The sequence below is a fragment of the Perca flavescens genome, chromosome 1, assembly GCF_004354835.1.
Source record: "Perca flavescens isolate YP-PL-M2 chromosome 1, PFLA_1.0, whole genome shotgun sequence".
NCBI lineage: Eukaryota > Metazoa > Chordata > Actinopteri > Perciformes > Percidae > Perca > Perca flavescens.
In genome coordinates, this window is record NC_041331.1 from 33,224,293 (window position 1) to 33,239,571 (window position 15,279).

Consider the following 15,279-nt stretch of genomic DNA (forward strand, 5'->3'; position numbering starts at 1 on the left):
CTGTTTCATGTACTTATGTCTTTTGTTTGTTTGTTGGGTGCACATTTGTCTTCACTTCCTTGACACCCTCCTACACAGATCGTATAAAACAGCATACAGCCTACAGCTACTATAGCACGGGAGGAAGCATTAAAACAATGTTGAGCCCCACTTCTGTGATAAGGTTTGACTGTCTCTATCTTCCAGAACCAAAGATCAATGCCTCTGATCAGACCATCCTATCAGCGGACACCCCTATCAAACCAGTTACCCTGCAGTGTAACCTCACCACTGCCCACACTCCCCACAAGGAAAGCTTCTGGGTGAAGAATGGAAAGGAAATCACAAACACACGGACAGAGCAGAGGAACACAGCATACAGGTGACAAACAGCTTTGCCTCTATGTAGTAAGTAGGATATAGTTTTGGTGAGAGGAAATTGCAGACAAGTATTCCCTGCAATGGAAAGTGAATAAGAATGTATGTACAATTTTTCTAAATGCTTATTTTAAAATGGAAGTGGCTACGCAAACAAAAAGCAATGCTGAGGTAGTCTTGCATAATCACATCTCGGTCTCAAACAGTGGGGGTCTGGTAAAGTTCTTGTCAGAAAATGTTGGAGAACAGAACCTTGCTGAGACAAAGGCAGTATACTGATTGGTCTCTAAATTTGTTGGAGAGCAGAACCTTGCTGAGACAAAGGCAGTGTACTGATTGGTCTCTAAATTTGAAATAGGAGCATTGCTCACATTTTCAGAAATCGTAAATCAGGTTTGTTGTTCAGCTTGGATAACTGACAGTCAGTATTGAATGGGTCAGACTACAGTGTTGCAGACATTTCCCTGTTCTACAATAAGTAGTTAATGTGCATGTTTTGTGAATTTTCCGTAGACATGGGAGATACAACAAGTCATTGAAGCTAGATTCAGGGTTTCCCCTATATACATTTAGCAGCGGGGCACCGCCTCAAGCGACCAGTCATCCGCTCTCCCTCCCCTTTGAGGGTGAGCAACTGGAACAGTGACAGGACGTCATCACTCGCGAAGTCATGGCAACCAAATAAACAACAGCGCAAGTGTAGGCGTTTCTCAGGCAGAGTGACAGTGACGAAAGCCTCCACATGAAAACCGCATTTACGTGGGTCCCTTGAAATATTACAGCTATATTGGAAAATAGCGTTATGGACACTGAATTTGATGAATTTACTGTTTATCAGACCCCAGATGAGACAAAAAGCTAACGTTTTACACGTTGTATTAACGTTACTGCTTAAAACTTTCCAGGTTAGTGGGGGTGCATACTAGCTTCGTGAGACCGTCCTGATCTCGCAAGCTCCAGTTTTCTACTCGCAGATCAGTCTGGCTTCTTGAGATAGAGAAAATTTAGAGCCGTTCGCAAACGACCGACCAATCGAGAACCAACGAGAAGCGACTGTTAGTCTAAACAACATGGCAGCTTCCACGGATGAGATGTTTTATCCGAATTAGAAAGTATTCCTTCACTTTAAGAAGAGCAAAAAATGGCACTGGAGGCTTTTCTCGGAGGAAAAGATGTTTTTGCTCTTCTCCGGACTGGTTTCGGCAAGAGTTTGATCTGATTGGTTGATATGGCCCGTCTATCACCAACATATGTGGTGATAGACAGATGGTTTATCCAATCAGCTAACCAGTATTTTCGCCCCTTCCCAAAAGTTCTCCAACAGAAAGTTCCCAGATGGATATGCAAAGCAAATGCAAAGCAATCCATCTGGCGGAGTCAGGTTAGGTGCATACCGCCCAAAACCAAAATGGAAAAAACCTAGTAATGTTCCCTCAGCATTTTGTTTTGTTGCTAAACTATGTGTAAAATGAGTGGTGACGTTAAATCACCTGTTTTGGTATCCTAGGGTAATGGTAGATAACGTTAGCAAGCCCACTGACAGCAATGTTATTGTTCATGTTTTGGCACAATATTTAGTAATGTCAGTAGTAGTGGTCATATTAAGTGAAAATGTGAATTTGAGATGCACATTGAAAAATGTGTTATGTATCTGGAATTATTCATTAGCTATGTGTGATATCTGTAAAGCTAAACATTTACAGCTGTAACATTAGGCTTAGTGTACATCCACGACGTTCCAATTCTGGGATTGCTCCGTTGCCGTCGGAAATTCCGCCGGATTTCACTCTTTTCAGCCGGATGTCCACTTCATCAGTTTTGTTTGTGTTGAAATTTTAACCTCCGGTCGATTTATGAGGACTATGGTTAACTGCTCCTCCGATCTCTGCAGGGTAAATCCAGACAGCTAGATAGACTATCTGTCCAATCTGAGCTTTCTGTTGCACGACTAAAACAACTTTTGAACGTACACATGTTCAACCAAAACAAGTTCCTTCTCGAGGCTATTTTGCCGCGGCACCGTGGCATTTCCCGGTGCTTAGCGGCGCACATGACAATTGTGATTGGTTTAACGAACTGCCAACAAACCACAGCAAGTTTCTCTTCCGTCCCGGAATGCTGTGTGGACTAACCAGACCCTCCTCCACAGCGCCATACGCCTACATTAGGCTTTTATTCTGATACAAAAACTAATTCTGTGAGAAAGGGCAGATAAGGGATACTAACATTATATCCTGGAATGTAATTGTAAGACATATGATGCTTTTGAGAAACGATTGCAAACAAAGCAAACTGTTTCTAAAAAGGAACTACACGCTGTTTTCACTTAGGTAACGTTACTGTTGACGTTTATTCACTGCCTTAAGCCAAATACTGAAGTATAGCTACCTATGCATTTAACTACAACAAACGACCATACCTTAAGTACCAACTAGTTGTTAGTTCCTTCTGTCACAAAGTATAATCACTGGAGCAAAAAGCTACTGTCGCCCCCGTAGACATGCCAGACTTTTCCTAGCCACAAGATAAGACCAATTGGTCTATTCCTTGTCATATTACATCAGTATTACTCTGAAGTCTACAGCTAAAATGCCCTTGGTGCCCTTACTTGCAGAATCCAGAGCTGCTGTTACGTAATATAACAACATGTCCAAACTAATAACTAGAGTTAAACTGACATAAGTTGACTTAATTTACTTGACTACTCACAGTGTAAGTGACTGGTAAATTAAGACTATGGAATAAGTTGGTTTTGTATTTTTGTGTGTAGAATTGCTAAACCACGGGCAGATGATTCCGGGGAATACATGTGTGTTTACACATTTGACATGGCACCGAATGCAAATGCTACAATTGAAGTAAAAGGTAAGATTAATCCATCACATCTTAACACCTCAAACTTTGTTACATGCATGACATCAAATATCACTTGTTAAAAAAAGCCAATGTCTGGCAATTTGATTTCCACAATGATGTAATCAAATTCTGAAAAAGCTCTGGCTTTAGTTTTTGCTTTTACCATGTTATTGTGGTTTTCTACTGAGAGATGGAGAGCTAAAGGCTTCCTTAGAAAGATAACCACTCAAAGCTGTGTAAAGAGGGTCCTTGTTGACAAAGATGTTTGAATTCATCCAGTGCAGTGCAGATGACAGGGGCCAATCCTGAGGCTGTTGTCACTCTTGGCTTTCACTGAGACAACAGTCAAAATAGACAGGCGCTGGGCGCCTGGGTAGCTCACCTGGTAGAGTGGGCACCCACATGCAGAGGCTCAGTCCTCGATGCAGCGGCTCAGGGTTTGAGTCCGACCTGTGGCCATTTGCTGCATGTCTCCCCCCCCCCTCTCTCCCCCTTTCCTGTCTACAGCTGTCCTGTATATTAAAGGCTAAAATGCCCCAACAAATATCTTGCTCTGCACCGCACATGCTCACCAATACCTGCAAACACAAACCCCACTAGGAGGCAACCTTAAGAGCAGTTATACACTTTTGAAAACTGAATTGAACTAACGATTTAAGGTTTGTAAATCACTTTTATATTTCATAGAACTAATAATGGTTTAAGTAGAGTAAGTGAACTAGGACAGTCTATGTAATAGCAAAACAACCTAACCAAAGAACTACTGTGTTGGTTTCATTCAAGCTGACAGCAAAGCCATCAACTTGAATAAGGATTCTTCTCTGAGAAAGGGCAAGTGAAACCCTGTTCAAGAGAAGCTTGCCCGTGTGTAGTGCTTAAGCCAATTTGTTGTGGCATGGCTATGGTGCATACTGAGCATGCCCTGACTCTTATTCCGTGGCTGTCTTAAAGCGCTGCCTGATTGCATAACATGGGTGATGACCATGTGTGTTCTGCTTCCACTGGATTGTGTGATGATGGGACTCATCACCATTCAAACTGAAGTGTGCTCGCCATCACTAGACTGCCGGCCTGTGACTGTTGAAGCTTGCTATTTGTCCCCTGGAGGAAGAAGTCAGTCTTTCAACTAAACTGATGATGCATGCCCTTTAAATAGGCCGACATGCAATGTCTAAAAAAATCTTTAAATAACAGAATGTGTTGACGTTTACAAAGCATTTTCTTCAGTTATTAAACACTCTTGTAATTATCTAGAGGTGTTTGAGATCTTCTGTGACCCAGGTAGCAAGCCCGCTGTTATGCTAGCCAGCTTTGCACTGCGCTTCTGGCAACAGTTCACTGAGATCCCTCGCCTACAGTGTCCTTGGCACACTCATCCTTGCAGGACTCAGCTCAGAGGCAACAGATGGAGGATTCTGTGATGTTATAGGATTAAGGCTCTGAATCCCGTCCCAGCCATCTCTGTGGTTTATTGTCTGCGATACTAAGCTTACCACAGATACATATTTGGGACCTTATATTTCTCAAATTTTAGTAAACATTAAGCACATTTCTCTATGAAATTCTTTTAACATCCATACTAATAATTTCACATTTTCCTTAAAAGAAAAATATTTATTGGCAAATTCTCAACATGTAGCCACTTAAACACAAAGCAACTAATGAAGGATTTGATTAAATGGCCCATTAATGTCTGGTGTCATCTTAATCTGCTTTTTTTCTATTCTTTCTGACAGTTTCGACCTTGCTCCTCTGCTCACACAGATTAATAACCACAGCAATCGTAGTCAGGAGTGTGAAATGGAGGTTTCTGCGTGTTTAAGCACCACTCTGAGGGCTGTCTCTGTGCTGTCTGTCACAGAGATAATACAGTCAGGATAAGGCTCTGGGAGCACGTGTGTACCATAATTAGAGCGGGGTGATGTCACCAAAGAGCTCAGACCCCTCCTGCTTCATTATCCATACACAGCTGAAAAATGCTCACTCCAGGCCTTACTCTTATCCTGCTTAATTGCATGGAAGGAATTATTGTAATTTTGAGGATTAGTGGAAAAGCAGGAACAGTTATCTTCCTGATGTTGTGCAGAGTTACATGGAGAGTCTGTGTCTCACCTTTTGGAAAGACTATGTTCTATTGATAGATCACTTTGACTTGGCATCTGTTGCAGTGCTTAATGACATATGCCAACATTTATTAAATTCATAACCTTTTTGTTGCATTTTTGTTATCAGTTATTTCATTAATTAGGAACACTTCACACCATTTTCCTTGGGCTCAAAATCTCTTTTGTGGAATTCACTGTGGAATTATTTTAAAAGGGAACATCTGGAAACTCTTATATCATACTGATCCCCCTCTTCCCTGACCTCATTATGAATTGTATTGGAATGCTTTTATCTCTTCCAGGGTGATATTCCCCATTGCTGGGGTTTGGTGGTGGGGGTAAATGTGTTTCCAAAATAACTGCACACCCAAAACTATACTTTTTATAAGGCAAGCCTCTGTTCTACTAGACTCAATGTAGTTTTACAAATAGGGTTTCTTTCATTTACCTTTCTCATACGCTGAAAAGACATACCGGATTATTTTGTCTATATTTTAAGCTTATCAGGTATCTACTACTAAAAAAACTACTATTATCTTCTACTTAAACCTCTTTATATTAGCAAGTTATTTTGTAAGCATTCATCAACTACTGCCCCTATGTGGTTTTGACCGCACGCTTGTGTCAAAGACTAATGGGGGCTGTAGTCTAATACTTAAAATATAATTAATGCTACAGTATGTGTTAAATAACTGGATGTTAAAAGTATATTTGCAAATACAGAAGTAGATACCCATTTACCTTAGAATAAGATAAATACCCCCTGTAATATGTTTTAGCTTTATTTTTAGAAAGAATAAAAAAAAACTATCAGGAGATTGCAGTCAATTGGAGAAAAAAAAATGCAGTAACCTCTGTGTGAGATACTGTTAAGTACATATGAAGTAATGACATGCCTTGAACTAAATAGTGCAGTGTGATGCATGATATTTTTTTTTTAAATCTCTGAAAACAGCCCACTAACTATCCTTCTTATCAACTGCAATTGCTTTAAGTTATGACATTTCCGGAAGAAAATGTACATGCCACTTTAGTGTATCAACCCCACTATAGAGACTCTTAATTACACTCCACTCTCTTACATAGACATCTGAAAAACACAATGCATTACCATAGCCAGAGCAGCCAATCATGCTTTTTTTATTCATGCCATCTGGTCGGAGTTAAAACGTTCTTTTGAGTGTCTTACTTCTGCCAACTCAGCTAATGATCCATTTATTTTACCTTTCCAGCAAAACCTGATATCACTGGCCACAAGCGAAGTGAAAATAAAAACGAGGGAGAAAATGGAATGCTTTACTGCAAGTCTGTTGGTTACCCACATCCCACCTGGACATGGCGTAAAGTGGACGGAACATCCTACACGGTATTATTACACACACACACACACACACACACACACACACACACACACACACACACACACACACACACACACATATATATATATATACATATACATATACAGTATATATATTAGTGCTGTCAATCAATTAAAAAATTGAATCAAGTTAATAACGATTAATCGCAAATTTTAAATACTAGAATTTACTACATGCAGTGTTGAAATATATAAATGCATGACAAACTTGTTTAAGAAACTAATTATTCAGTTTTATTATTACAACCATTAACATTTATTAAACAAGTGTTCAATAACAATCTTAATTTGTTGAAGCATCCATATGAATTGCAGAAATATGAAGCAGTAACTAACAACTGTTACAAAGTAATGTCTGCTACAAAGTCACAAATAGCTTACCTGTAAATTTTTTTTTTTACATAGTTACATCAACTCAAATGAATGCAACAATAAGCAGGCCTATTTTAGGAATAGACTGCCATTATGTATGTGGAGAGACAGAGAGAACGATCTCTACATTCTTGGTTAAACATAATTACTTCAAAAAGTGTGCATCTGTGCATCATGCCTCCTGTCAACCAATCATATAGTCTAGTCTTCTTTCAACCAGTTGCTCAGGCAGATTTTCAGATGATAGAGCTGACCTCTTCTTCTGCAGTATGTTGCCTGCCAAAGAGAACAGTCTCTCACATGGCACTGTTGAGCCAGGTGTAGCCAATTACCTTTTTGCAATATGGGCCAGCTTATCATAAGCACCTGTTTGTGACAACCACCACTGTAGTAGACAAGTCTCCATGCTGACACAGGCCTCTGCCTTGTACCTCTCTAGAGGTTTATCTGTGGACAGTACCTCATCATCAGAATCTGACTCTGATCCCATCAGTAGGAGGGCCATCTTCTTCTTTGGTGGCTCTGGCTCCACTTTTTCTCCAAAGGCCTGTGGTGCAGGTTCTCCATCCTTCAGCATCTCACTCAGCTTTTGCCACACCTCTCCCCTCTCTGCTCTGGGCAAGCACTTAAGGTCTAAGTCTAAGTTCTCACTTCTTCTCACAGTCTTTCACCTTTTTGTGTTTCCAACTTTGCCAGCCTGTCATATTCAGCTGAGGTTTGCATGGATAACTTTTGCTTCTGCTGTGCCAGCCTTGCTTTCAGTGGATGTTTGTTGTGTTGAATCCGCCTGATCATTCCAAGAGTTGAATTCCAGCGTGTCAGTACATCCTGGACGAGTCCATGAGAGGCTTGCTGAGCTTTCAGCTCTGCTGTGATTGCGGGACTGTGTCTAAAGTGTATGACTATTTTAAGGCATTTGGCTAAAACGCTGTCAAATCCACATGATCACCCTTTGTATCGTGTGCGCCACACATGGCAAATGCTCGAATGGTAGACTCCTTGCAGCGGCAATAATATTGCAAGCGCTGTCTGTTCCTATAGTTGTGACCTTGCCCGTTATGTCCCACTCATTTGCAACTTCAAGAAACTGGCTAGCACGTTTCGGCAAAATGCCTTTCTGCTGTTTTTAACACGCAAAGTGAATGAGTGCAGCTGTCAATTGTCATCGATTAGGTGCGCTGTTTGCCGAGACACACGTATCAAACGAAGCGTGACCACCAGCTGGGATAACGGGAAGAGGTTGGGGTCAAACTTAATAAAAAAATAATAACGCGTAATTTTTTTTAGATTAATTCCATGCGTTAATGCGTTAACGCGTTAACATTGACAGCCCTTTTTTATATATATGTACATACACATATACTGTACCTATATATACATATACTGTATATAGGTACAGTAGGTAGAAAGGGCAACAATTCAACTTTTGTTTAACATTTTCAAATCAACTTTGAGAAATGATCATTGTGTTCCAGGACATTGACAACTCTACTGGACGCTTCTTCATCACAATCAGAGACAACTACACAGAGCTCAACATACTAAACCTGGACATAAACACCGATCCTGGAATATACCAATGCAATGCAAGTAATGTGATTGGAAACACTGCTGAGACCACTATACTACGGGTGCGCAGCAACCTTGCACCGCTTTGGCCTTTCCTGGGTGTGCTCGCAGAAATTATAATCCTAGTAGTCATCATTGTTGTGTACGAGAAACGCAAGACGCCAGACGACATTATTGATGGTAAGAAAACTTTTTCTCTGTTACTAGCAGTGGGCATTAATAAATACAATATGAAATTAGATATGACATTATTTATGTTTAAATTACAACACTGCAATTTGAAACCTGTTGTGTGATGTCTGGTCTTTGCTATAAAGGTATTGCAATATTTTAAAAAGACAGTACCTTTGTACTGCCCTGAAACTGAAACTAAAACAGAGGTGGACTTGTCATATGTGTATCCAGTGACGCCCCCAGTAACTGAATTTAATTGCAATAAGTAACCAGTATCATGTTCAATTTCTCACATTTATAGCACACCAAATTTCAAAGAATTCGGTTAAGAATTAAGCGAGTTACAGTCCATTTTGTAGAGAAGTCTGCATCTCTCAATACATTGTATTTATTTAGTGTTTACTTGTTTTCCAATATGGCAAAATGTGGTATCTTATCTACAGTTGCATAAACCGACTTACAGCGTGACATGTTATGTAAATCTACGTTGTTTAGTTTTATATATCCATATGCACAGAAAACAAACAGAAAACAAATTTGCAAATGTGCTGGAAATCAATCAATCCGTCAAAACACTTTATTGATCGTGGCGGTTTGTTACATTGCCCCCTCGAGTAGAAATATTTAGAGAAGTTATAAGAACAAACAGAAATAAGAAATTAATTAGAATAGGAAATATATTAAAGGACTTTTCCGGCACAAAGTGAACCTAGGGGTTAATAACATATGTGTACCGAGTCAAACGTTCTCTGGGATCTGTTTTCATGCTACTCGAATGCGTCTCTAGCTTTTAACAAGCTACCGCAAAACTGGTGGTTACCTGCTAACGCTAGCTTTTGGAGCACTTGGTAAATCACAATTTTATACCACTAACAAGGCTCAAAATAGCACCACACTTCAACGGTAGCATAATGAGGGTCCCTACATGCAAACCGAAGTATTGAGAACTTTGTAAGTGTACAGACAGTTTATTAAAAAGATAGATTATAAAGACTGTAGTGTTCGTGTCTACATTAGGGCGCCATCTTAAGTGTGGTGCTATTTTGAGCCTTGTTAGTGGTATAAAATAGTGATTTACAAAGTGCCCCGGAAGCTAGCGTTAGCAGGTAACCACCGGTTTTGCGGTAGCTTGATAAAAGCTAGAGACAAAGAAGACAAGAAAACAGATCCCAGAGAACGTTCGACTCGGTACACAAATGTTATTAACCCCTAGGGTCATTTTGCACCAGAATTGTCCTTTAACACAATAGAGATAAGAAATATGTATGTAAAAATAAAAACAAAAATATGTGCATTATACTAAAACAATATGTAAAAATAGAAAAGATATGAAATATGTGAAAATATGAATACTAAAATATATACAAAATTGTAAATAATAATAGCGCTGAAAAATGGGATCTAATGTGCGGTATTAATAAATGCAGTATTAATCTAAGTAAACCTCAGTATTGCACAGTTGAATTATTATTGTAGCATTCACAAAGTGAATATTGCACCATCAAAAATATAAATAATGAATAAATAAAATATAAGTCCTTAAGGCCAGTCTATTGAATCAGAATATTTGACACTCTGATAAAGCGGCGTTGATAAAGAATTTTAAGCATTCCCAGGAGCAGGAACCGCCAAATTGGGGATGAACATAAGTAGTGCAACGCATCGACCCATTCCACGCAAATCAACATATTTACGTGTGTTACGATGTGTCGTTCCAACTAACCTTTCCAAAAGTTGGCTATTGGTGTGCTCTGCTAATGGCAATGGTAACAGCACATTTGTTTCCATGTTGATAGCACAATAACAATGTTCATACACATGTGGGGTTATCAGCCTGTGGCTATTAAACATAATTTAAAAAGACATAACTTAATTGGTTACTATTCTTTTCCCCTTCTTTCCAAATGGCAACATAATCTAAATGGGTGGTAAGTGAGAGATCCTGCATGGTTTCAGAGATTTTATTTTTTTTCTGTCAACTTGTATGTTTTTTACGCACCTACAGTCCATCCAAAACATTACGATCTTTGCTGAGATATTAACACAGTAAATTAAGTTTATTTTTGTACCAGTTATGGTGAAATGAAGACGTGTCTTGATTCATTTCCTTTTTCATTATGTTGAAACCCACAAAGTCTCACATGTTGCCACAGGTGATAGTCGATTTACAGTAATAGGTTTTGACATGGATTGTACAAGGAGCCATAATCTTTAGTCATATTAAAAGCCCAATCAAGATTTTTTTTTTTATAAAAAACATTACTATTTAGAAGGAAGAGATAAAGTTATCCCCTTGCGACAGAACATCTCTTAATATTTAATTGTACTTTTACATATTCAAATCCAAACCACCTGCATGCCTTGATTCACTTTCACAATATTAGGGTAACTGTGGCTCCTGCTTGCGGAATACCCCCCTTTCTATTTTGTTAAGGTAACGGAAATATAACTTAAAACAAAAATGTTAACACCCTCAAATTATTTTCTCCTTTTGGACTGAGTCACTCAAGCAGACACACTGTATAAGGGCACCTGCCCATCCAGCCTAGCAGTATTAAGGCTGTAAACCACCCATATCCCTTTTTTTTACACAAATAGGACCACTGTGAAACATGCGGATATTTACTTCATTCAATAAGACCATCTACTGGTATAATTACTGTAAATGTAAATGTGTGGTCCTCTAATACAGGGTCACCCTTGTTTTTCAAAGTAATCTATAGAATAAAAGAAAACTCTGTACTCTATTCGGGTCAATACAGTAGTAGCATTACAGCGCTACTTGACTGTTAAGAGTACAAAAAAACCTCAAGGGCTCCTACTCTAGTGGCCAAATAAGGTTATACCTAAGCGTCTGCAGTCTGGGTCTGAATATTATACCAAAATATCAAAACCACTAATGTGGCCAAAGAAATGCAAAAGTAAACACAGGAATGAAAAAATACAGAAACAAATTGATTATTAATTAATTTTGAATCCATTTACTCATTCTTTGTTGGTTTTCTCAACATACATAACCAATGTATGCATTTATTTCAACCTGTCTAGTATCCCCTGCATAAGATACATTTGTTCCATTTTACAAAATAAATGGCCTGTGCTATAGGAGGCAGACACAAATCACATGATAAGAATGTGACAAGATGAAAATGTCTAGAAAGCCTAAGGGCCTTTCCAGTCACCACAGGTTCTGTCTGACCTCTACTCATGTGGCTTTGTCTTCTTTTCATTTTGGAATAAAATAACACAAGCAAAATACAAAGCTACAACCACTAATATGAATCACTCGAACTGGGCAACAGTTGTACTCCACACTCTAATACGGACAAAACAAGTAGAGCTTCGGGGCACATCCTGCCTTTTATTTACTTAACAAGACGTCTAAAAATGCAACTGTAGTCCAAACTAAATAAGATTTACTCAGTCAAATGGAAGAATATTAAGTAGATGAACCTGTTTTAGGCTTCAGTGTCATCAGAAGTGGTCATCAGTTGTGATGCTGTTTCTCTTTTCTTCCTCTTAACTCCCCATTTACCGGTATACACAGACTTTAGGCAATCCCACAGTAAGGAGTGACAGTTTTTAATAGCGACAAGAACACATTTCCAATGTTGAACATATGTTATTAATTACTAACCATTATTTAATGTAGAATGTATATATTTACTGAACCAATAATACACTATGGTGGCTAACCACATCTATAATCATTTGTTATCTTTATTTAAATTGCATTAGTTAATTGTGTTACATTATTTGTTTCTGACCGGTACAAATAGTTAATTACTTGATAATTAGAAGAAAATACAATGTTTTACTTATTACTTATTTGCGTCAAATACATGCACATACACAAACCACGCAGCTCAAGTAAGCTCTGTGCATGGCCTCTAGTTTGGTTTCATCTACCGGAAAAATGAAGCGATTAAGGTGGATTATATTTGCCATGTTTATGTCATTCAAATCAGGAATGAGGACTCCCTGCTCACGATGCAAAGCCTCTCTAAAATCTCCTTTTAGCATCCCAGATTCCCGGAGGTTTTGGCCCCTGTCGGCGTGCATTATGAATTCTGGTCTCTTGATGGCTTAGCTGTGTTTGAACACTTTTATGCTACAGAGCCATGGGCTGACATTTCTATCCTGTGTTTCAAAAACCAGTTGCTAAAAATACAGATTTTACTGTGTGATTTGCTAAATAACAGATCACTTTATGTAATAAGTCAAATTTTAAGCTAAAAACTGTTTTTAAGCTAACTATAACTCATGCAATCAGACTTGATGCGGAACAATGGTTATCAACATTCAACTATCAATCTCACACAGAAAAAATCTGTTATTTTATTTGTGCTTGCTAGGCCATATTAGTAAACCTAGCTTTTGTGGTGTATACATATGAGGTGTGAAAACGGTGTGATAAGCCGACAAATGATCTTCCTCGAAGTGATCACAGAACCATGTTTTTCTTCTCTAACATTACAATTCATAAGTCATAATCTGCTCCACGTTAATGCCATGGAATGCTGCTTATCTTAGACTTATAACTGCATGGAAAATATCTCACTGTGACTGGTTACTAACTTGTTGACACATTTTCATCAGTATGCCAAACACCAACCCATGTCAACCCCAAGGCTGTGGATTATTTAACTAATTTGTCACTCAATCAAAAAGTATACAGTTCCTCTTCCTGCAGTGTTTCTTATTGTTACATTGTAATGGAGATATATTGCACTGTTGTATGGTGAGAGAGAATGATCATTTTATATTGCATTCCTACTGAGAATATATTTCTGGAAAATGTGCATTTTTATTAATTTGATGTCGATAATGTGAATGTAATTAGCACTGAATAGAGAGAAATGAACCAATGTGTACTGCAGAGAATTCGTGCTGAGAGAAAGCTTTGAAGGAATTCATATTTTTATGCCAAGTCAGTCACAATGTCACACCCATGTACTAGGCTCTCTCAAAACCATTACGAAATTGCTGAGTGTAATTAAAAGATGGCTTTAAGTGAGCCATCTGTAACCCTCCTACACATATGCTCAGTCTGAAATGAACAAGAATCCCATGAGATTTAGATAGCATCTGAGGTTAAGTTTAGAACGCTTGGCTTTAAAGATGTGGTTATTTAAGAGACCATACCACAGTTTTTTTTCAGATGTCAGTCCTTCTACTACAAATGTGTCATAGGCTTCAGTAGCTTTTAGTGTCCAAAAACCGTTTTTAATGCAAGACACAACTAAATTCTGTGTATGCTTAGTGCTTTCCTCCTGAGTCTGTTTATCAGACACACGGCTTGTGCATACAAAGCTGTTCAGCAGCTGACTCCCATGTCTATGATGTCAGAACTTCCCACCAGTGCACGACTCTGCCACACCAGTATTAGAGTATTCAAAGCAATCTGTGCTTTCGGCTGCATCATCCGACAATATTTATGTTCACTGATGGATTTGGATTTCTGAAAGTTGATTTTTCACCCCAAATAAAGGAAAATTGTGAAAACTGTGTTCAAATTAAAGTACATATTATTATATCTATATATGTGCTAAAACATGCAACACAGATATTTTGCTTTTATCTTTATCTTATATTTGACTTATTTGTTCTGTTTTTTGTCCTGTTCTCTTCCTGTGTCAAAGATGATGAACCAGTTGGACCTATGTAAGTAAATACATATTCTTACTGCTACACATTCATAATTCATACAGAAATACTGGCTACTGTGATTTGAATTGCTTTAACCTGTAGGCCACTAAATCATAACTCCTTTTTTCCTAGGAAAACAAATTCAACAAACAACCACAAGGACAAAAACATTCGCCAGAGGAATACAAAATAAGCAATTTACTCAAGTAAGACACTCTTGTAGGGGATGGGGGCTAAATATAGAACACACTGTGAGGATTATCCATAGTCACGCCTTCTCTTGATTTTCTCTTCACAGATGAGATGGCTAAACTGCATTTTTTGACTACATGAAGGTTTCAGAGATGGATACAGCTCCGGGCAGTTTTGAAAAAAGCATATCTTGTCTCATTTTATGAGAAACAATATCAGCATAACACTGGCAACAAAAAGAACATAATGGCTGTCTTAAGCATGCCTTATTCAGTCTGACGTGGAGATTTCAGGATGACGAATAATGACTAAAACCACCACAAAGGTGTACACATTTTTAATGTGCTATTGATGTCTCCTTTATTCATTTTATCATATCCTCAAATGAGGTGATCCCTTTTGTATTACATATCATGTACAATGCATGCAAGATAATTACGCAATAGGATACTCAGAATAGACATTTTCTGTTGTTATCCCTCGTGTGGCTTTTTTTGCATCTAAAATGACCTGTTTTTTATGGAGTAATCCTTATAATTTATATATATATATGTATATACACACACATGTATATGTATATATACAAATATATATATACACACATGTATATGTATATACACACCC

The 15,279-nt window shown here is 38.3% G+C and overlaps 1 protein-coding gene across 1 annotated transcript in view; it reads left to right on the forward strand.

Moving 5' to 3' along the window:
- The window catches only part of nptnb (neuroplastin b), a 37,737-nt gene extending 22,859 nt beyond the window's left edge, over positions 1-14,878 (forward strand). The window contains exons 3-9 of the mRNA XM_028576927.1: positions 187-361; positions 3,128-3,222; positions 6,551-6,684; positions 8,547-8,820; positions 14,457-14,478; positions 14,596-14,669; positions 14,762-14,878. Of these exons, the coding sequence (XP_028432728.1) occupies positions 187-361; positions 3,128-3,222; positions 6,551-6,684; positions 8,547-8,820; positions 14,457-14,478; positions 14,596-14,656 (761 nt within the window). The 3' untranslated portion in view covers positions 14,657-14,669; positions 14,762-14,878. The remainder of the gene's footprint in view (positions 1-186; positions 362-3,127; positions 3,223-6,550; positions 6,685-8,546; positions 8,821-14,456; positions 14,479-14,595; positions 14,670-14,761) is intronic.
- Positions 14,879-15,279: the final 401 nt, after the last annotated feature.